Here is a 22,889-nt window from a genome sequence, read left to right on the forward strand (position 1 = left end):
ATATTAACACAATTTTAGAAAGGAGAAATACATTAATTTTCTAAAAGCTCAAACTTATTGTATAAATTTTTATTATGATTACAAAAATAAGAAACAAATCTGTTGCACAAGTAAGGAGAAACATCTGTTAAAAGAAATTGAAACATACTGGGCATATAAATTTTTATTATTAATTTATCTTTTAAAAAATAAATACAATATAATTTTTTATTATATATATATAGATATTTTACATTATATTATTTTAATATTTTTAATTAATTACTTAAGAAAATAATAACACTACAAAAGTTATAAAATTATATTATTGTAATGTATAATGAAATATAAATATCAGTAAAATGTTTAATTCAAAAAATATATATTAACACAATTTTAGAAAGGAGAAATACATTAATTTTCTAAAAGCTCAAACTTATTGTATAAATTTTTATTATGATTACAAAAATAAGAAACAAATCTGTTGCACAAGTAAGGAGAAACATCTGTTAAAAGAAATTGAAACATACTGGGCATATAAATTTTTATTATTAATTTATATAATTCATAATTATATAATATATAGATTCGTGTCCTACATTTTCTAGATTACATGTATCTCAATATCCATGTGTGTATGAGCCTCTGTGTGTTACGTAACATTGAAGACATGTATTTTCTCTAATAATATATTACATAACTTTTTTAATTTATTTCATTTTTTAAACTATGCTTAAATACAATTGTTTTTTTATATGAGATATATAACGAATTATCTTTATAATTATTTAATTTAATTTCAGTTTTTTAATTCTATATTAGTAGGGATATCTTATTATAGTTTTGTAATAATTAAATTAATATCAAGAAAATTCATCCATTCCTTGCAGCACCATTTTCAAACACCCCTTCTCCCTCTTCTTCGACCCAAACCCTAGAACAAACAAACGACACTGATCCCTTCGCCCTCTAGATTTCCATGCAAATTCTCCCAAACTAGCCTCTTCTCGCTCCTTCTCCTCCTCTTCTCTCGGAGCCATGGTCGGAAAAACCATGTCCATGGCGGTCACTTCGCGCGAAAAGCTTGCGAGTCTCGTCAACGCTGCCAAGTTGGCCAGTGACATCCCCTCCAAGCTCGAATCCCTGCGCCAACTGCGCCACGAACTTCCCCCCGAAGACCCCGTCCTCCTCACCGAGTTCCTACCCTCACTCTTCCTCTTCCACTCGGATCGCTTCGGTCCCGTGCGCAAATTTATCACCGAGTACATCTTTTCCCTTTCTCTCTTCGCCATTCTCCGTCTGTGTTTGGATGGGCGTTGGCCAAATTTATTTCCAACTTTGCCTAAAATTGAGTGTAGAGGAAATGAGGTTTTTTTTATCTCAATGCCAAGTTTTCTGCAAAGCATAGGCTAAAATTTTCAACCTCATGTAAATGCTACTGGTTGTCACTTCGTCTAACGGATGTTCCGAGATAAAATTAATTTTATCTATAGCAATAACCAGACTTATGGTTTTGTGAAATTGGGTTTGACTGCAGCAGCCAAAATGAATTTCATTATTTTGACCTTTAATCCAAACACACTCTAAAGCTTTTATGTTTTTTCGTTGGCGCATGGAATTGAAGTTTGAGGTGGACCTCTTTGTTTTTTTCTTCTTATTTCAGGATGTTTGGTGAGATTGGATTGAAGAACACGGAGTTCTTGTCTGACATTGTGCCTATGCTAATTGATGTACTGGATGACGACACACCGGCAGTGGTTCGGCAAGCTCTTCAGTGTGGAATTCAGTTGTTTCGTGGCACACTTGAGAAAATTGTGGTTCAGGTGCGTGCTTTGTTTTGAGAGGGGGATGAGTTTACGATTTTGCAACGAAATTGGTGATGAGTGTGGTTGGTGGTGGTTCACATATTGTTGTTTTTGGCTGTGTTGGTGTGGTTGCTTATTGTTGTGGATTTGGGTTGAGTGAATTTGTTCTGAAGTTTGAGCAATTGAATAGGAATTTGAGTATTTAGTTTTATTTTGATTTTCCACATGTTGGGAGACATGTTAGGTTGATTTCATTGATAGGTAATGTTGTACCTTCTGGAAGAGAATCATGGTTTTAAAAGGTCCGCAATTGAGATATTGGTCACAACTTTAAGGTTTTTTGGCTCACTGTGATTGCATCATGACCCCAACTGTGACCATGTTTTCCTGTAATTTCCCAGTGTCAAGGATGGCAAGAAAATGCAACTGTGGCTGCAATTGTAATTTAAACCTTTGTAAAGTGACAGAAATATTGGTTAGTGAATTTGATGTTTATTTGTGTCAAGAACAGCGAAAGTGAGGGAAGGTGATATTATTAGTTAATACCCTAATAGTTTTTCTTGGGTTTATGATATGTCCGCAGGGACTGCCAACCGTCGAAATCTGGTACTAAGCTTCAAAGTTTTTGAAAGCCTTTGACTTCTATCAATGAAAGCATTATAATTAGGAGTTTAGAACATCTTATATAAAGTTATGAAGCAAGTATGCTATTCATAATTTCCTGGTCTCTACCAAAATAGAAATCAGGAGATGAATAATAAAATGCTGGCAAATGTTTCGTAGTTACACTTTAAAAGGATTTTAACATCTGATAGTAGTTATCTCTCATCTTTTATTGTTCACTTGGTATTCATTTGAAGATATGAACATTCCCATTCTGGTTTTATTTTGTGTTAGGGTCTATACTCTAGTGATTTAGATGGTGCACTTGAATCTGGATGGGAATGGATGCTTAAATTCAAAGACAAAGTATACTCAATAGCTTTTCAAGTAAGTAATTGCTCTCATTGAAAGTCTGAAATTTCCCTGTTTTGGTTTATGATCTGATGGTTGTCCTTCGTAACATGTTTGAAAGCATGAAAGTGGTGGTGCAAAGCTGCTGGCACTGAAGTTTGTTGAGGCAGTTATTCGTCTTTACACTCCTGATCCTAGTGGTTCCTCAGAGCCCACTTCTCGTCAAGGTATTACATTTTGAGTTTGGTTGGGAAAAAAAGATGGTCCTGCCAAACTTTTGTTTTTCTAATCCTTAAATTATGTGCTTTTATGACTTCTCACTTTTTTTGTAGGAAAGCCTGTGGAATTTAATATATCATGGCTCAGGCGGGGTCATCCAGTACTCAATATTGGAGATTTGAAAATTGAAGCAAGCCAAAGTTTGGGTCTCTTGCTTGATCAACTCAGATTTTCATATGTGAAGTCCCTTAGTAACTCAGTTATCATTGTGCTGATTAAAAGGTAGTTGATATTTTCTTTTACACCCTTTGATTTTCTGCCTATGTGACTGCTTAAAAAGTCACATGACTTTATATTTTATTCTTTATGAAACATGCATTATGACAATCAGATGGTCAGTATTTGCTTGCATACTCTCACAAACACACATGAATTGAGAAAATTCTACTTGGTTAGAACTTCCTGATTACACATCTGTGATGATCAGCTGGTCAATATTGGATCAGTTCTCTTACTCAGTCACGCCTGCGCATGCGCATGCATGTTCTGGTGAAGAGAGAGAGGACTTCTTTTAATCTAATATAAATCATCTTATTTGAATGGTTTTTGTTTGGAAGAGAACTGATGCATATTTTGAAAATCTAAGGACTGTCTAAGACTGTTAAATTAATTATTTTTATTATCTTCAATTACTACTAACTTTTAACACTGTAAATTCATTGGTCTGATTGGTACTTTCTTAGTATTGACTTTGTTATTGGTCTATTCCAGTCTTTCAGCAATTGCAAATGAAAGGCCTGCATTCTATGGCCGCATCTTGCCCGTTTTACTCAGTTTGGAACCTTCTAGCTCTGTCATTAATGGGTTTTGTGTATCAGCTGCACATCTTGCTTTGAAGAATGCCTTTCTTACTTGCTCGAAATGTACACATCCAAGTGCTGCTCCGGTAATTCTATTAGATGAAATGTGTTTAACATACAGTGTTTACTTGTTGTGTAAAGTTTAGTTTTATTGTTTAATTTGCTTTGGGTTGATGTCAATGTTTATAAATTTCTAGATAGCATGTTACAAGGTATACTTTTATATTCCTAGGTGGTATAATTATAGAAATAAGGTGCAAATCCTTTATAATAAGGAATATCTAGATTATATATGTATTATTAAGAATGTTTTTATTTATTTCTATATAATATCTTTATTAACAAAGGATATAAATATTTTCTATTTATTGTATTGATTTTGTTTTCTCAATATAAATAAAGCATTTGCGTTGTCCCAGAAACATATGGTTTTAGCTCAATGTATCTCTCCTATAGTTCAACATGATATTCAAAGCCTATTTCAAAGTCATGTTGTCTCGGTAGACCCATTGTCTTCAAAGGTTTTTTTTGCCAAACCTTTCTCTTAGGTTAATGTGCACAATTTCAGTGATGTCTTTGGCAACTTTTCTGGAGTCATCCATCTGCTTCAGTGAACATAGGGTTGGGATCATGTTGAGCCAATCTATCTAACTATACAAACACCAACACGAAGATCCATCCACATACCTTCACACGTGTCGTTACTCTTGCAGCTTTACAATTCCAATCGTCGCATACAATGATGCATGATGGTCGACAAAACTACTCCCTATACACCTCCTTCGTGCAATTGTATTTGTGTGGTGATTGCTCCATCGAAGTTTGTTTGGTGGTTCGATCCATTTTCTCTCTTAGATTATTTAATTATTATTTTTTAATTTTTTTGAGAAAAATCTTTTAGCAATTATTCAACGTCCAAAGCAAATTCTCCCACATTTTCTAACCATATTGTTAGTATTGAGGAGATGGACAAGTGAAACTTTTCCATTTGGGCCTCTGAAATTGGGTTATAGCTAAGTGGTTTGGGATACAAATCCCATCTCATTGCAATTGTTGAATCCATTCCTACATAAGAACATGAACAATGGATGAAGATTGATTCTCAATTATGTAGTGTTATTAAATCCACTATTCACTACTTGTTCAAATATATCTTTCGTTCCCATGAGATTTTTGCACTAGTTTAGAGTGAGACCCCTACCTTTTATACTAATGACACAATGCTTGTATGGTGTGTACCAAATCTCTTGACATTTCTTGCTCCATGACAATTTGAGGGCCTTATGTTTGCTTATCTTGGGCAACTTCTTGCTGCCTTATATGATTTTAATGAGTTTCATCATATGAAAATGTAAAGGAATTGGAGAACCACAATACCTTTTTTATGACCTTGGACTTGTATGCCTTGCCACAAGAGTATGTTTTTACCTGTCATTAGATTTTGGGATGACCAGTAAACCTCACCATGACTTTTGTATCATTTGTGCTCCTTTGCATTCCTTAGAAAATAAACATAAAGACACATTTTTCATCTGTAGGGAAAATATTGCCTTTGTATCACAATAATAATTTTGGATGCTTTCGCACAAGTAATTCTAAAAAATTGCCCAAAATGTGAACATTGTGACTGCATTGGACATACTATTGATAAGTGTTGGAAGTTGTATGGGAAACCCCCTCATTCACTCAATATTGCCTAGACATCCATGAAGCTCGGACACGCCTCTTAAATGGTGTGTCTGTGTTGGACACATGTATCGGACATTGACATGTGTATGACACGTATCAATGAAGTTTCGAATTAAAAAAATATTTTTTGGATCTTTGACAATTCTAGCACGGTTCCAACACAATTTTAAAAAGGACAAATACAATGATTTTCTAAAAGCTCAAACTTATTGTATAGATTTTTATTATGGTTATAGAAATAAGGAACAAATCCTTTTGAACCAGTCATGAGAAACATCTTTCTGCCACAGAAAAAACACAACCATGCTTGTTCACATAAATCTTGATTGTTAGTTTATGCAATTCATAATGATATAATATATAGATCCGTGTTCTTGTCTTACATTTTGGAGATTATGCGTGTCAATGCGTCAGTGTTTGTGCTACATGGCTAGACATCTATTGTTTAGTAACTTGTTGCCCCTACACTAAGAACTGGTTTGCCTCGCATGACTCCAACAACATATGAAGACGTCATCGAATGGTGAGACTTACCAAGCTACTAGCTGACTATCTTAGTGGGGCATATTGGTAATTTATCTGCTTGTCTCAATATTCCTGGGTCATTGTCTCTGGTGCAATTGATCATTGATCATACATTTGGTAATTGTTGTCTTTTCCCTTCATTTACTAGTACTACTATTGACAATATGCCTTTTATCTCAAATTACTTAAATTAGGCTTTTTGGGCCCATTTAAAACATTATAACTACACACCAAATTTTTTTATCTATGCCACAGCCACTACACCTTCTTTACGTTTTGTATTTTTTTGAAGTTGTTTTTTTTTATATATATATATTATATTATATTATATTTCTTTTAACTGCAATGCTTCCACAATAACCCGTTATGTTTTTTGTTATAACTTTATAAAGGATTTTTGGGGTCTCCGATATGATCCGTTATCCGATATCGATAACACTAATATATATTACATATTTAAACCATTATGTTGTTTTCTCTATGTGCACATGATGCATGCTATTGCTATACGCTAAATGATATAGAATGTTGTTGGCTTTCGGCCATTTCTGCAATTGATAATACTGGTGCATATGTTTAAGACATTTGGTCTTGTTAGATATTATATGTGGGATCTCCAACATGTCTGATATGGTGTTATTGTGGAAAACTGATTATTGTTTTTTGGTAGTGGAGAGATCGTTTGGCAGGGGCCTTAAAGGAAATACAGTCAGAAGGAAAGGCAGATCGGGTGTTCCACCTAATCTCAGCTAGTAATGGAAGCATGGAGAGAGAGAAGGATGATCAACCTGTTATCAAGGTAAGCACCACCTCTTCCTGAGAAGTTTATTTATTTTATTATTACTAATTATTCTTCTGTTTCTTACATATTTGATCTCTGAACATGTAAGTATGGTGATTGTGTATAGGCTGGATGGAATATTAGCTGTATGCGTATATATAGATAGACAAGTAAATTGATAGTTTCAATTTCTTTTTTTTGTTTACAGAAGACATAGATGGTATGGTACTCTTTTGAAGTTTTAGTTTTAGAGGATGGGTTTTATTCCATCATTTTTGTTGCTTTAGAAAGTTAAGATGACGTTAATTATTTATTTCCAACTTTATTAGTGTTCTTGTATCTCCAAATAAAGACAATGAAAAGAAAGGCATTGATGGAGTGTAAGCTTTATATATAATAACACTGTCCTGCTGCTTACGGTATGTTGTTTGGTGACAAATTTTCCTGTCCAATGGCACTTCAGTAAATTTCTTGTGGAACATTGTCATTTGGGATTTTAGGTCATTTTTTTGTTTTTTCCCACGCATTTAGAAAATGGTCTTTAAGCCTACATAACTTCACAAAATTGCCTTGTAAGGTTAGGTTTGCCTTCATTTATATACTTATAATCAATTAGACAGTTTTATTCTCTTTAGGTACCCTTTAGAATTTAGATAGACTTAGTTCATTTTCAATTCTAATTTGATGTTAGATTGTATCCTAGTTGGGCCCCCCACTGCAAATGTCTAGTCTTGCATATTTACTTGCAAATGCCCAGTTCTATGCATTAGAGAGGTGTTCCTATATTCCATGTTGGCTGGGAATATGGCTGAAGTACTTGTTATAATGACTTGGCCAGTCTTCCTCACTTGAGTTTGCTTTTGGGGTTATGTCCTTTCCATTCTCAATTTTTATGTTTCCAATAGTATGTAATTAAATCCAATGCTGTTATTTTTAATAAGTTGAAGCCGTTTTATTGCCTTCTTAATTTAATCTTTGCTTTTACCATCAATGGGAAATATTTTGAAATAGGAGCAAATGTTAAACTTCCAAACAGTTGAACTTGGTAGTTGCAATAAAAGAAATGGTTGTGGTTAGTTACAAGGATTATTGCAGATCAGGAGAAATATTTTAAATAAAATTTAATACTGGCAGGACATCATGGTATTGGTTACCTTTTTTTTCAGGAAGAGGAACCTGCAATAAATTCTGATGATTCAGTACACAGTGATTTGTCAAGAAAACGATCTGGATCACAAATTGAAGGTGATTTAGCTGAAGATGTTCATGGAAAACGTGTCAGGACAACAATTGATGCTATGGAAGAACCTAAGAAAGAGTTGGATGAACATACCACTTCCAACTCTCAGGATGAGACTCCTTCAAATGTACCAACATCTTCAACAGGAGATGTGGATAATGGGCCTGTACGGCAACTTGTTACCACATTTGGTGCTTTGATTGCTCAAGGTGAAAAAGCTGTTGGGCATCTTGAGATTCTCATCTCAAGTATTTCTGCTGACTTGCTAGCTGAGGTGGTGATGGCAAATATGCATAACTTACCTCCGAGTTACCCTAATACTGAAGGAAATGAACAACTGCAAGACATTAGTATGATTGGTTCTGATGACAAGGCTAAATATCCACCATCATTTGTAGCTGCTGTTATGTCACTTTCTAGTACTTTCCCACCAATAGCTTCCCTTCTTGATGCACAACAATCAGTTTCAAATGAGGCTGAGGTATAATAATTAATTAGTTATCTGATATTTTTTGTTTTTAGGTCTTACCTTTTATTTTTAAATTTTACTATCTTTCCCTTTCATTTATACATTTAGACTGTCTATTTTTTTAGCGTATTTTTTAGATTTTTTTTTGAGTAAGACTTTGATATACATATTGCAGAAGTCACAAGGGGAGGAAGAAATTTCTGCAACTGCTGTAAATAGTGGTGCTGTTCATTCTGGCATGAATCTTGTATCTGAAAATGTACCATCTCCTACTGATTTTCCAACTTCTGATGCTAGTATACCTGGAGTAGAGAATGGCTGTACAACTATGCCTCCTGACATCCATGATGTTGGAAACTCAGAGAGTGGAATTCCTGGCCTGGATTCTTTTGGTCGTAGTGATGCCTTGTCAGAAACTTTTGCTCCTTCTTTATTGGCTTCCACTGAAGTGGACCTAGAAGATGGCAGCCAAGACCAAGATACAAGTTTGGATCTGCGGTCACCCCTGAACTTAGCTCCATCAATATCAACAGATAGATCTGAGGAGCTGAGTCCAAAAGCGGCTGTTAGAGATGTCAATAGCTTGGTATCATCAACAGCTACTTCAGTTGTGTTGCCTTCGCGTTTAGTCTTGCCAAAGATGATTGCTCCAGTTGTTGAACTTGAAGATGAACAAAAGGATCATTTGCAAAAGTCATGTTTTATGCGTATTATTGATGCATATAAGCAAATAGCGGCAGCTGGAGGCTCCAAAGTCCGTTTTTCGATACTTGCTTATTTAGGAGTTGAGGTGAAAATCCTATCTAGAAATTTTCTAGTTTTATATTGCAGTTGTAAAATGACAAATGTTAGGTGCTCTCTGTAGGAGTTTTTAGTTTTTTAAACTGTTTTTTGGTCCTTAGAAGCATGGAAGATCCAACTCTATTTATTCTTTTTTGGTATTCTATAACTGTTGCCTGTTGATGAAATTTACAATGACTTTAATTTCTTAGGACCCCGTCTGGTATCTTTAGAGGAGACTAAAATGATGTCATGGAGGTTTTCTGATATGATATAGACCTGCCTTTATTAGTTGTAGAAATTACACTAACCTGTCCTACTTTGCATTTTTATCCAATGCATAAGTATTTTTTTTCTAATGTGTATACCCCCTTTTTATAGCCTTCTTTCTTAAGCTAGATAGGGTGGTGGGTGAAATTTGAGTAAACTTCTACAAAGATCTCTTAGAAAGTGAACTTTAAGTCTAATTCAACCTTACAAACTAGCTTCTAAGGTGAGGTTTGCATCTACTTATATGCTATAATTTGACTATATCTTTAGTTGATGTGAGATCCCTAACACATCACTTCATGTCAAGGACTGAACATCTCGAGCGTGAGAATAAATATTTATAGGTGGTCGATAGTAGGTGACAGGATAGACTTTATATGAACGAGAAAAGAGTACATTACAAGGAAAAGGTATACCCTATAACACTCTACCCTTAAGCTAGGTAATTGCACCCGGAAAGTAGCTTTATTAAAGCTGTGCAATACAATAACAATCATAATTTTAATACTCCTCAAGTTGGAGCATATAAGTTGTATGCACAAAGCTAGAAGGTAGGGCCCATTGTCTTCCTTAGCAAGTCCAATCATCTTCACCGTTTTGTGATCCTGAAATTGGCAGGTTATAGGATTAAAAAACACCAAGCATTGTAAATCCATAGTAAGTTTGTGAACAAAAATAAAATTGCAGATAATTTGGGTACATGCAAAACTTCCTCCAGAATTAGATTCTGGTTTATCATAATATCTCCTTTTCCAGCTACTGTAATGAAAGTTCCATCTGCAAGTGCAATTTTTTTTGTAGTGTATGGGCATACTTATTGACTGAGTAATTCCCTTGTTTTGTATTAAAGATTCTCATCTTAATATCATAGATTTGGGCAGCATCACCAACTTTGGAATAATTTGCTTTATAGCTATCCCATATCTCTTTAGCTGTCTTAATAAACATGTAAACATCACTCACCTCTGGTGTCATGGCATTCCACAACCATGATAGTACAACCGCGTCTCCCTTGTCCTAAATTGTGTGATTGGTTAAGGGTTTTCTGAGTATCGGGGACATTTTTTAGGTTTGCACGATGGTATTGCAGGTCTAGAAGGAATACAGTGGAAGAAAGAAAGGGGTGTGGTGTGCAGTAATGCAGGCTGCACAGGTGAATACAGTAGAAGAAAGAAATGGGTGTGGTTTTGCAACAATGCTGGCTGTGCATGAGATTACAAAGGCTCCCAAGGATTTTAGAGCTCTGATATCATATTTAGAAAAACTGTTTCTGATAATATTCATAGAAGAGCAATTGCTCTTGAATAGAATACAAAAGACTTAATAACGAAAATCTTAATTTATGATAGACACAATCTATCCCTATAATTCAGGATCAATGATCCTGTGCAATAAGTATAAAATATACTGTTAGCCTATTAATCCTCCAAATTATCCTCCTAATTGTGGAATGTAATTAAAACTGTACAATAATGAAATATTATCTCCAGCATAATAGGATTAACATGATTTATGATTGCCATATCCTTTAACTGTTACCATTGCATTAATTTAAATATTAAATGTTTTCATGTTACCTGTCTTACAGTTCTCATTTTCAAGAAATTAGGATCTAAAGTTCATCACTAATTAGTTTAATGCATTCTTATTGTTCATTTGTTCATATTTGATTTTTTTATTTTCTTACAGTCACCATCCTTTTTCTCTTTGTATGCTTAAATTCTATCAACTTATGTAATACAGACATCCTTAAGATCCCAAAATCAATTCTTTCTTCTAACGGTTTGTGTGTATATTTGCTTACAACCACTTTGTAATTGATACCGTGCACTCTTCTTTCTGTTCATGCAGTTTCCCTTAGAATTAGACCCATGGAAACTATTACAGCAGCATATTTTGATTGATTACACCAGTCATGAGGTGAGCTCTTGTCTCAAATGTTACTGCTTCTCTATCAATTTTTTTACTTATCAGCTTTGGTGCAGCTTCTCACCAGTGACCCATACTTATAAGAGACTAAACTTTTATTTCTATAAAATCAATTATGAACTTGTTTTGAAAATGTAGATTCCTTAGATCAATTGCATTTTGAAAATCTGAACTTGGAGACCTGGCCTTTTCTACTTCATTAGAGATACGTCATCCAAATGGGTTCAATTTTGTCATACATGTTTCATCAAAAAAGTAATGTCTGCCATGCTGGTGGAGAATATAAGGATTAAAGGAACTTGTTTAGTTGTATTAGATTTAGAATTGGTATTTGATAAATGAAAGAAACAAAGTTTGAGAAGTATCAAGTTTAGAAGGAATAATATTTTCTTCTATATAAATTATGAGGTCATTAGACCTATATATACATGAGAGCTTGCTAGTTATTTTAGGAAATATGGACAACTAATTCTAGAGAAACAAATCCCTATGATTGTGGGATTGTTTCTAAATACATAATCCTAATATTAATAGTAAGATACAGCTGTGATACAAAATAAAAATATAATAAGGATAAAATATAAAACTTCCTAAACAGTTTTGACAAGAAGAAAGACAGAGTGTGTTTTCTAAATAGGCCCGAGTTGGGTTTCCACCCAGCATATTGATCTATTAATAATCAGAAGGGTTACATAGGTACTAAATAGCTTCAACTCTTTTCAAAGAGAAGATTTAAACTATCACAACTTCCTAAAGTGCATTGGACCTAGTTAAATACTTAGAAAAATAAGAAACATTAATTACTCCTGTTTTCCAACACTCCCCCTCAAGCTGAAGAATAATTGTTTTCTATTCCCTGACTGCATATTAATCAAAAACTGGACTGCTCAATCATCTAGAAAGACCTTGTGAAGGTACATGTGGAGTACAAATCATACCACTGTCCAACATAATTATAATCTGCTAAATATGGAATAATAAAATATGATTGCTGACAGACACTGTTGTTTCTCAAGCTAAATCATGTATGTGGAATGACTATAAACATCTTGTTGTTGGACATCTAATATCTTAATAGACTTGATGGACACTGTTGACAATGATTACCTAATGTCTCAGGGACACGAGTTGACATTGCGTGTCCTCTACAGATTATTTGGTGAGGCTGAAGAGGAGCCTGACTTCTTTTCTTCCACTACTGCAGCTTCTGTATATGAAAAATTCCTCCTTACAGTGGTAAGTGTTTTTCTATCTTGATTCTTTTGTCTCCATTTGCAAGGCATGAGTTGAGATTTTGGTTCTCTTCAAATGCAGGCAGAAGCACTTAGAGATTCATTTCCACCTTCAGATAAATCATTAAGTAAATTGCTTGGTGAATCTCCTTATTTACCAAAATCAGTTCTGAAAATTTTAGAAAACATGTGTTCTCCGGGAAATGGGGATAGAGGTGAAAAGGAGTTGCACTCACTGAATGCGGATAGAGTAACTCAAGGTCTAAGTGCTGTATGGAGTTTGATTCTTCTTAGGCCTCCGATCCGAGATACTTGCTTACAAATTGCTCTACAGGTTTTTCTATCCTACTTTTATTATACAAACTTTCATGTTATTTGTTTAATTCTGGTTTTATTCATAATTCCACAATCTACATTGATTTTCTTTCTTCATATGTCTAAATTAAACTTAAGTGGTGGCTTGATGATAATTGCCCCTTCCTTTCTCCTTGAATTGTAGAATCTGAATTTTCAAACCTTGCTTTTCCTTTTAATTGTAATTTTTTGGCCTTACATCTGATCTCTTAATTTTGATTTTTTCCTTTTCAAATGAAAGAGTGCAGTGCATCACTTGGAAGAAGTGCGTATGAAGGCGATACGTCTGGTACATTAAGTATAAATTCCTGTTGAATCATTTAGTTGACCGCATAGCAGCATTGTCAATTTGAGCTCTTCTTGCAGGTGGCAAATAAGCTTTATCCTTTGTCATCCATTTCTCAGCAAATAGAAGATTTTGCAAAGGAAATGCTTTTCTCAGTGACAAGTGATGATGTGTTTGAATTAACAGATGCTGAAGGGTCCATTGCTGATTCACAAAAGGTATTGACACATTTATGGATTTACTTTTTTTTTTCATGAGTCCTCTGGATGGCAAGTTAATGTCATTTTGTTGTCGAACTGGACTGGATATGATAGTTTATTTTTCCCTTTTCATTTCCAGGGACCTGATGTTGAAAAGGTTTCAAACGAACAATCATCATTGAGTGGCAGCACTAAAGATGTCTCAGATAATCGTCAATCATGCACATCTGAGAGTGTCTCACCAGATTCAGTTTCTGAGGCTCAGAGGTGCATGTCATTGTTTTTTGCTTTGTGTACAAAGGTACTGTTTATTTTTCCTAGTAGACATCCTTTGGTGCATTATGTTCTGTTATTTGATTAGAAGTAATACATATGGATGCTTTATGATGGCAGAAACATTCTCTCTTTCGCCAAGTATTTGTCATCTATAGAAGCACATCAAAGGCAGTAAAGCAGGTTTCGGTTTTTAAAATACGGGGTCTAGTGAATATTATCAACTATTGTTCTGTCAATAAGTTACATTATTACTTGTATCCTGCAGGCAGTACATCGACAAATTCCTATTCTAGTACGAACTATGGGCTCATCTTTGGATCTTCTTGAAACTATTTCGGATCCTCCAAATGGAAGCGAGAATCTTCTAATGCAGGTTTACTGTTTTACCTTGCATAATTTTTCATTTGTTTGAATTTTTTTGAAATATATTGAATATTGATAATTTTACATTGAAATGTCAGGTGTTGCATACACTTACAGATGGTACGACCCCTTCTAAGGATTTAATAAGCACTGTGAAAAAGTTGCATGATTCAAAACTCAAGGTATTGTGAACTGTTGTCTTAGCAGTTTCACATTGAAACTCAGGATTATGGCTAATAGTCGGTTGATTCTATACAGGATGCAGAGGTTCTTATTCCAGTATTACCATTCCTATCGAATGACGAGGTACTCTTTATTATTCTTTCAATTGGATGTAAATTTCATTGTTGTTTTTTTTATAAAATTATGATTTATTTATATCAAGAATGTTAAACTCTAGGTAAGAGAGAAACATTAGGCTGAAACCGTTTGTTTTTGAAACAACAAAGGTGCCTTATTTATATTGAGAAAAATGAATCAATACAATATATATAGGATATTTGATATGCTGTATTAACAAAGACATGAGTATTAATAAAAGCATTCCTAATAATACATACAATCTTGATATTCTTGATTTTATAGGACCAATTTCTTATTTCTATAATTATAATACTCTTTCTCAAGCTAAAGCATATAAGTTGTATGTGCATATGTGAGTACTAAGATAATTGATCCTTGGTCCTCAAGCTGAAGCATATAAGTCGTATGTGCATGAGTACAACAAATATAATTGATCCTTTCCTTAGTTGTATAATGCCCTCCTTGCCTTGCTTTGTAGTAGCAATGTGTCCACATATACAATGAGATAGATACATCCTTGGAGAGAATGACAATTAAAAAGAGAATAATGTATCATTCCAAACTGGTGGATGATAGTTTGAAATGCCAAAAACCATATAGGGACTTGCTTGCATAGATGACATTCCATATTAAATGTTTTCTCTTGAGCAACAAATCTAGGAGGTTGCTATACGCTGTTGTACATAACAATGGTGATGGGGAGACATAGTAAAGACCATGTGACTCACATCCGATGTCAATCGTTTGACTTGACATTTGATCTAACAAGGTAGCATTAATATAATGAGATTTGGCCAATCGAGTAACAAACAATAAATTAAAAAAAACAATGAGGGACATAAAGAACGAAGTCAACAACAATGTAGTTAGAATCGTATGGTTTGAATCACGATTTGTTACAAAACTTCTTGGAAGCGATGCTAGAACGTGAATGCTAACTTGGGAGAAAGGTTCGCGAAGAAAAATCCTCCAAAACGTTTTGAAGAAGGCTCTTGGAAAATGTAAATATTGAGCTGGAACTGTGTTTCTAAGACATTACGAGTGTTTGATTTATATTGAGAAAATGGAATTAACACAGCAAATAGAGGACATTTGATATCCTATGATAACAAAGATATTATATGGGAATAAATAAAAATGTTCCTAATAATGGATATATAATCTAGATATTCTTGATTATATAGGATTATTTCATTGTTTCTATAAATATAACAAAATTAATGGATTTCATTTGAGCAAGAATTGTTTTATCCTTAGGTATATACTTTTTCTTTTACTTTCTAATTATCTTGAATGGCATTCCTTTCATTTGGCGGACATGTTTGAACAATTTATTTGACAGGTAATACCGATTTTTCCTCACATTGTGAATCTTCCTTTGGAGAAATTCCAAACAGCACTTGGTCGTATATTACAGGTAAGGATTTGTTTCTTTATAGTTATAGAGCTTAATGAGAGCTACAACCAAGCATGGTAGTTAGTATATTGATGATAGAATTCATACCGTATGAGTTATGAAACTGAAGATATGAATTGCTGAGCAACTTGTTTGTTTTTGTGCCAGTGTCTTGGAATGAATTGTACAAATTAGTTTGGAATTGCAAAAATTCATCAAATGTTTTTGGTATGCATAATGTGATGCCAGATAGTTTACTGGAAGACCATGATGATTTCCTGTTAAAGTAATAAATAAAAACTATTGCAATTTGAGGCACAATAATGGCTATAGTTTTAAAATACTGTTTATGATAAAATTATTGTGAAAGTTTAACAAACAATGCTTCATTTGATAGGATTAGCCCTACACATGAAATTTAATGCTTGTATTAAGTTTTAACTTCCATGATCACCAAACCCTTTGGGATATTATACATTTCACTTCAATAAAAAATTAGTTCTGAACTGTGAGTACAATTTTGTAATTGAATTAATTATATAGTTCTTTCACAGGGATCATCACAATCTGGTCCGGTGCTTTCTCCGGCTGAAGTTTTAATTGCAATTCATGGAATTGATCCTGAAAGGGATGGAATTCCCTTGAAAAAGGTAGGTATGTGATGATATTTGGTTTTTGTTAAAAAATGAAACATTTTTCACAACCAAGTGTTTTTATATGCAGGTGACAGATGCATGCAATGCTTGTTTTGAGCAGCGACAAACTTTTACGCAGGAAGTTATTGCCAGAGTTTTGAATCAGTTGGTGTGTTATGTGAAAATTGTTTTATAAGTTTTGAATGCCTATGCAAGTTAGTTGATCTCACATGGCAAATGATTTTTAATGCAGGTTGAGCAAATTCCTCCTCCTTTATTATTCATGCGTACAGTGTTACAAGCAATTGGTGCTTTTCCAACGCTGGTAAGGACCATACATATCCCGGGAAATGTTATAATGTTAATAAAGGAATTCAATTATTTATTATAGACTAGAATCGAGGAATTCTACTATTAGTTGATTCTTTACTACTCTTAGAATAAATAGTCTTAAATAAAATTTATTGTAAGCTATTGTGTGTTGTGTTCCACCTAGTTCCTAGTTATATCTTTTCATATTCTCTTTACTTCCCTCTCATACATTGTATCTAATGTATCAAAAGTTCTATAAATATTAGATCCTAAGAGGGAAATTCACTCTCTGAAATTTATTCTCCACTTTTTTTTTCTCAAGTTGGTAGCGGAGCATATCAATCCCGCTTTGGCTAGCAGGAAATTGCCATTCTGTCACTCACCACAACCTTCTGTCATTGTCCATCGTTGGAGTTTCGCTTGTCAATGCCTGGGTCTGGTGCGGCTTTGATTGCGACCCAACCCTGGTGACTGTTCATTCAAATTCCTTTTTCGACTGATGTGCTGTCACACACTGTTACCTTGGTTTCTCTAAGTGTGTGTGTCTCACGTGCTACCTTCCAATGGTCGGAATCCTTCCAAACCACCATGGTTTGATTTGTTGTAGTCTTCTGAGCTATTTTACAACCTCTCTTCATTTCGGTACTATTTGGTGGGTCATCTAGAGTTGCTCATTGCTTCTTTCTCTTGAAGCCCTAGGGTTATTCTCTGTTCTTTCTTTGTTACATTACGTGATCATGTCCTTGTCTCTACCTTATTTCAACATGTATTAAGTGATTATCTTCTCTTTTTTTGGGACTTTTAATTTATGAGAAATTAAATGGGAAAAACTACCCATTTTTGTCTACCTCAATTGAACTTTGGTTCCTTGGCCATGGTTTTTATGATTATTTAGAAGCTGGGAGTAGAGTACCACTAGATCAAGTTCAATAGTGAAAAAAAAATGATTTTCAGCTTGTTCTCTACTTTGGCAATCAGTAGAGCCCAATATTTTGAGCACTTTCAGGTCATTCAAAACCTATTATTCCTTTTGGACAAAGGCCCGTCATATTTGTGCAAATGATATCCAATGCCTTTATGATTATGCTAACCATGTGGCTTCTCTCAAGCAATCTAATAATGACATGATGTCTTTTATTCCTGAATCTATAGTTGAGGAATTGAAGAGGTTATTGGAAGTTAACTCATTAGATGAGATAAAAAAGAAGTTGGATAAGTTTTGTATGGCTATGATCCTTCGGGCAATGAATCTTGATTTTGATGATGTTTGAGATCAAACTTTAACCGCTTAGGAAGTTCCTTCTATGAGGAACTTGGCAACACGCATCCTTTGTGTTCCAACTCTTTCAAAGTAGAAATATTTAAGAATATTGTTGAAGGTAATGGGCTTAGCCCATAGTTTATGTTATTATGTTATTATTTCCATCTATAAATAAACAACCCAATGTGTGCATTTTACACAATGGATATTAATCCTATATTTATTTTCTATATTCTTAATAGATATCTAGAGCATAGGGTTAGGGTTCATTTTTTGGGTGAACCTACTTTTCATCGGTGTTTTCATATCGTCTTCGCCTCTGCTGTCGATTGTGTCGGTGATTGGATCTGCCCTTGTCATATATGTCTTCTTTCACTGCTACTATGCCTGATCCGTCTATTTATTTTAATTATCTCAATGTTCATTTTTCCATTGAGAAATTGGATGGAACTACTTATAACACTTGGGCCTCAAATATTAAATTATGGCTTAACTGTTAAGGTTATGTTGATCATCTTACCCAATGTGTTTCTAATGTTGCTGAAAATGAGGTTTCTCGTTGGTTGAAAATTAATGCTCAATTATGCATTGTTATCAGATGTACCATTCACTCATCTTTAAAACAATTTTTTCGTGCTTATGAGGCGTGTGCAAAAGTTTAGGGTTCACCAAATTTTAAAAAGGATAAAAATGTCTCACCTTCTCTTAACTGCTGTTTCATTTTTGCAAATGTCATCTTCATTGAGTCTTCTTTTTATTTTAAGTCTTTATCTTCTCCAACTGTGTCTCTAGTACATATTCCGGTTGTCTTTGTTCCTACTGTTATGTCTAGTGTACCTAAAGATTCCCCAACTCCACCACCTCTTCAAGTTTGCAATCGTCCTCAAACTTCCCATCGTCCACCAGGTGACTCTCTTCTACTGCTAGATCCTCTGCCCCTTCCGGCTTCGATCGTTGAACTTGGTCTTCCCATTGTCATTCGTAAAGGTATACATTCTACTCGTATTCCTTCTCCACATTATATTGCTTTAAGCTACCATCAACTATCTCAATCTTTTATACTTGCCTTTCGTCTATTTCTTCTATGTCCATTCCAAAGTCGGTTGGTGATGCCTTAGCTAATCCTGGTTGGCTTCAAGCTATGCTTGATGAAATAAGTGTTCTTCAGACCAGTGGAACTTGGAAACTTGTTACTTTGCCTTCTGGGAGATTTGTTGCTGGTTGCAGGTAGGATTTTGCTATCAAAGTTGATAGTGATGGTACTGTTGATCATCTCAAAGTTTGTCTTGTGGCTAAAGGTTATACACAAATAGAATTATTGCAAAGCTATTGTCTGCTCTGTGCTGTATCGAGGTCCTAGATATATTTTTATATTCTCTTCTCTTTCGTCTCTTACATTGTATTCGATGCATCCAAAGTTATTCTTATAAATGAGATTTTAAGAAAGGGAAATATACTCTTTCAAATTCATTCTCTACTTTTTCTTTGGAAAACTTTTCTTTGACACCACAAATAGTAAATTACACACACTTCACAACTCTTTATAATAATATAATAATATTTTAAATTAAAAAATAAAATAAAAATAATTAAAATATTAATATTTTAGAATGTTAAATGTATGTATCTGCTATTCATGGTGTCAATATATCACCTCTTTTTTTTTCTCAAGTACAACTTTCGTTTTGATGCCCCAAATATATATTCAGTAAAGCTTTTCCATTTATCTTTTCCCTGTTGCCCATTAATATGCTAGTTTTGATTAATTGATGATTTTCTAACTGAAAACGTTCTACCATTGTTCATTTTTATCTGTCTGTGTTTGGTTTGAATTTGGTCTATTCGAACAAATAATTGACTTGTATAAACTGCTGTAGGTGGACTTCATCATGGGGATTCTTTCTCGCCTTGTGACAAAGCAGGTGCATATCTTGTTGTTTTATGTTTTTTGTACTCTATTCTATTGTTCAGTGTACTTACACATCACTAAATGAACTGCTGCAGATATGGAAATACCCGAAGTTGTGGGTGGGATTCTTGAAGTGTGTGCAGCTGACAAAACCACAGTCATTTGGCATTTTGCTTCAGGTATTATTATCTGTGTTTACTCCTCTTATCAGAAACTTATAATTTTTCAAGTTTCGGAACAGTTCTGAATTAGTTTTCACCCTCTCTGTTCATTATTGCACCCTTACATACCTGTTCCATATGATGAACGTATAACTTAACTAAGATGAAAATATCAATTACTTGTACGTACTGGAAGAGCTCTGCACGAAATATGAACAATAGCTACAGAGAAACTTCACTGTTGATTTCTTGGGTTAACAGTTAATATCATAATTTAATGCTGTTGCTTTCAAATTGTACTTTTTTTATAATAAATCATAAGAACTTTGTACATTTCCTTGTGGCTCTTCGGAGAGCTTTTGAAACGAGCTTAATTGTATTCAGATTGTACATTTTTGTACATCATACGCCATGCTCTTCCCGTCATTTGTGCATATGGCAGCTCTGCATTGCTCACATTTAATTATCATTTTAAGTGGGTCATTTTCCTTTATTTTTCACTAATTTAATTTAAATTTTTTTGTACCCATAATGAAAAAAGATGCTTATTAATTATATAGCCCCTCTTATTTTTTTCTTGGGTACACATTCCTTATTCTTTTTAGAGTTTCTGATTTTAGATGGTCTTTTTGAGAGCTTTTTAAATTTTAAAACATGTGTTCTAATGCGTTTTCTTGTGGTGTATGCTTGCAAGCAGCTGCCTCCAGCACAATTAGAGAATGCCTTAAATAGAATTTCTGCCTTGAAGGCACCATTGATTGCTCATGCTAGCCAGCCAGATATACAATCTAAACTTCCGAGGTTCAAAAATTCACTAGGCACAACAATGCCATGAATTTATCTTTTTCTTTTCTTTCTCTACATCTTTTTGAGGGTGAACTCGTTTCATTCTTGTTTAAAAACTGTTTATCTTTTTGGAAGAGGGTGTAGCCACTGTTTATGTTTGTGAACAACATTGATTCTGAGTTTTTTAATGTGTTTAGGGCTATGCTGGTTGTTCTTGGAATTGCATCCGATTCTCAGGTTTCAAGTCAAGCACAAACTACTCAGACACAGACTAGTCAAACACAGACTACTCAAACACGGACTAGTCAAACACAGACTATTCAGACACAAACTAGTCAAACACAGACTACTCAGACACAAACTAGTCAAACACAGACTGGTGAGACATGCAACTCAGACAAGGACACAGTGACAGAAAAGTCTAAAGAATCATCTACCGCTAGCTAAAATGTAAGCAACCATGAACTGCGAGTCTCAAGTTGAATTAGCCTAGACCTGACCGAGACTAACCTCAATCATCTCTCTACAGACACAAGAATGAAGAGCCAATACTGATAATCAACACATTCAGATAGCTAAATAGTTGGGCTATCTGCTCAGGTTTTTTTGCACCCTTCTCTGTACCATTGCATTAGGCAACAACCTAGCTTGTACATGTATAGTTGGAATAATGTATATCAGAATGGAATGTATTTTGGCCCCAATTTTGTTTTTTTCCGTTTGAACATAATGTGTTCCTACTAAAATGTGTATATATATACTCATGTTAATTTCCCCAGTGGATGCCTTTTTAGCGTTTGTCTCACGACTGTTTCTTCCTGCACCTCCATATCTTCTTCTGGCACCTCCATACACAAAATGAAAATACATTTTTATTCTTCTTGTGTCACCCCCATAGAATAACTTCCGGATTATGTAATTCGAAAACGTATTTGAAAAAAGACTTAGACTTCCGGATTATATAATCTGGAAAGTAATCATGCATCTGAAAAAATACTTCTGAATTATATAATCCGGAAGCTAATTACAAATTTGAAAAATGACTTCTGGATTATGTAATCCAGAATATTACAGAGGGGCATTTTTGGAAATACGAAAATCTATGGAGGTGAGAGAAGAAAGTATGGAGGTGCAGGAAGAAGCAGCCTTGTCTCACGCATCCGTATCTCTGGTTAAGACAAGGTCAGAGTATTTTTACCCATACTCTACCTCTAGATTCGCTTTTTGAAATTGTGTTCAGTTACTTTGATCTCTAATTTATTTGAACCCATTTCATCCATAAAATGCGAAATTACGTTCGTGTTTTTACACCATTATGTAGTACTACGAAACAAAATGTCTGGAGTGTGTTAATTTTGTTAGCATTAATTTGAACGATATATAGATGTACTGAGCTTAGCAAGTAGTGAACTTGTGGTATTTGTGAGGTACAAAATCTGTTTTCGGCTTACAATCATCCAATGACATGTAGCATTAACATGATCTTTTATAATTTAGGCTTAATTTCCTTGCACTTTAAATTGATGATTTTAGTATCGTTTAAATTATGTTTTCATATTTATTAAAGTTAGTGTAATACTTAGTTAACTAGTTTGCTGACGGATTTTACAAATGGGGTTTGAACCTTAGTGCTTCATATTTTAATGCCAAACCGAACACAAGGACATTACGGAGACGTTTACTAGTAAGTTTATTTTCTGTTTTTATTTTTTAATTACAGGAAAGTTTCATTCTTTTCAATTTTTCCCATTTTAAAAAATTTGCATCAGAAACACTGAATTATATTTTCTTTGTTTCTTGTAACATTCTAAGACAAATAGAAATAAATTGAAAATAAGGTCAACCTTTTTGTAGTTAAAACGTTGTCAGAAAAACAAAACGCTTGTAAACGTCCCCTAAATAAATTAGTATATGT

The 22,889-nt window shown here is 34.1% G+C and overlaps 1 protein-coding gene across 5 annotated transcripts; it reads left to right on the top strand.

The window, feature by feature from the left end:
• Window positions 1–824: 824 nt before the first annotated feature.
• Window positions 825–21,752, top strand: LOC137818143 (uncharacterized). Of its 5 annotated transcripts, none has more exons than XR_011082039.1 (28): window positions 825–1,241; window positions 1,643–1,802; window positions 2,682–2,774; window positions 2,860–2,965; window positions 3,071–3,239; window positions 3,729–3,903; window positions 6,702–6,830; window positions 7,979–8,533; window positions 8,697–9,311; window positions 11,423–11,491; window positions 12,620–12,736; window positions 12,815–13,066; window positions 13,328–13,375; window positions 13,453–13,590; window positions 13,712–13,873; window positions 13,966–14,028; window positions 14,114–14,221; window positions 14,310–14,393; window positions 14,470–14,517; window positions 15,857–15,931; window positions 16,454–16,560; window positions 16,634–16,714; window positions 16,799–16,870; window positions 19,996–20,040; window positions 20,123–20,206; window positions 20,886–20,989; window positions 21,172–21,424; window positions 21,504–21,752. XR_011082039.1 is itself a non-coding variant. In XM_068621394.1 (28 exons), the coding sequence occupies exons 1-27, from the start codon at window positions 1,018–1,020 to the stop codon at window positions 21,419–21,421; spliced, it is 4,122 nt and encodes a 1,373-aa protein (XP_068477495.1). In that variant the 5' UTR covers window positions 825–1,017; the 3' UTR covers window positions 21,422–21,424; window positions 21,504–21,752. The 5 variants fall into 5 exon arrangements, 2 of the variants coding, with proteins under 2 accessions (XP_068477495.1, XP_068477494.1); XR_011082037.1 differs by adding an exon at window positions 17,180–19,345 and having other exon boundaries at window positions 16,465–16,560; window positions 21,172–21,752; XM_068621394.1 differs by having other exon boundaries at window positions 16,465–16,560.
• The last annotated feature ends 1,137 nt before the right edge of the window (window positions 21,753–22,889 follow it).

Source organism: Phaseolus vulgaris, chromosome 10, assembly GCF_000499845.2.
Source record: "Phaseolus vulgaris cultivar G19833 chromosome 10, P. vulgaris v2.0, whole genome shotgun sequence".
NCBI classification, from domain to species: domain Eukaryota; kingdom Viridiplantae; phylum Streptophyta; class Magnoliopsida; order Fabales; family Fabaceae; genus Phaseolus; species Phaseolus vulgaris.

What these genes read in the sequence shown, in the direction of transcription:
- LOC137818143 (XM_068621393.1), top strand. Translation starts at nt 1,018, where the DNA reads ATGGTCGGAAAAACCATGTCCATGGCGGTCACTTCGCGCGAAAAGCTT. An exon ending in TATACTCAATAGCTTTTCAA is followed by an intron (nt 2,775 to 2,859) that starts GTAAGTAATTGC and finishes CATGTTTGAAAG; the next exon opens with CATGAAAGTGGTGGTGCAAA. An exon ending in CATCAAAGGCAGTAAAGCAG is followed by an intron (nt 14,029 to 14,113) that starts GTTTCGGTTTTT and finishes TGTATCCTGCAG; the next exon opens with GCAGTACATCGACAAATTCC.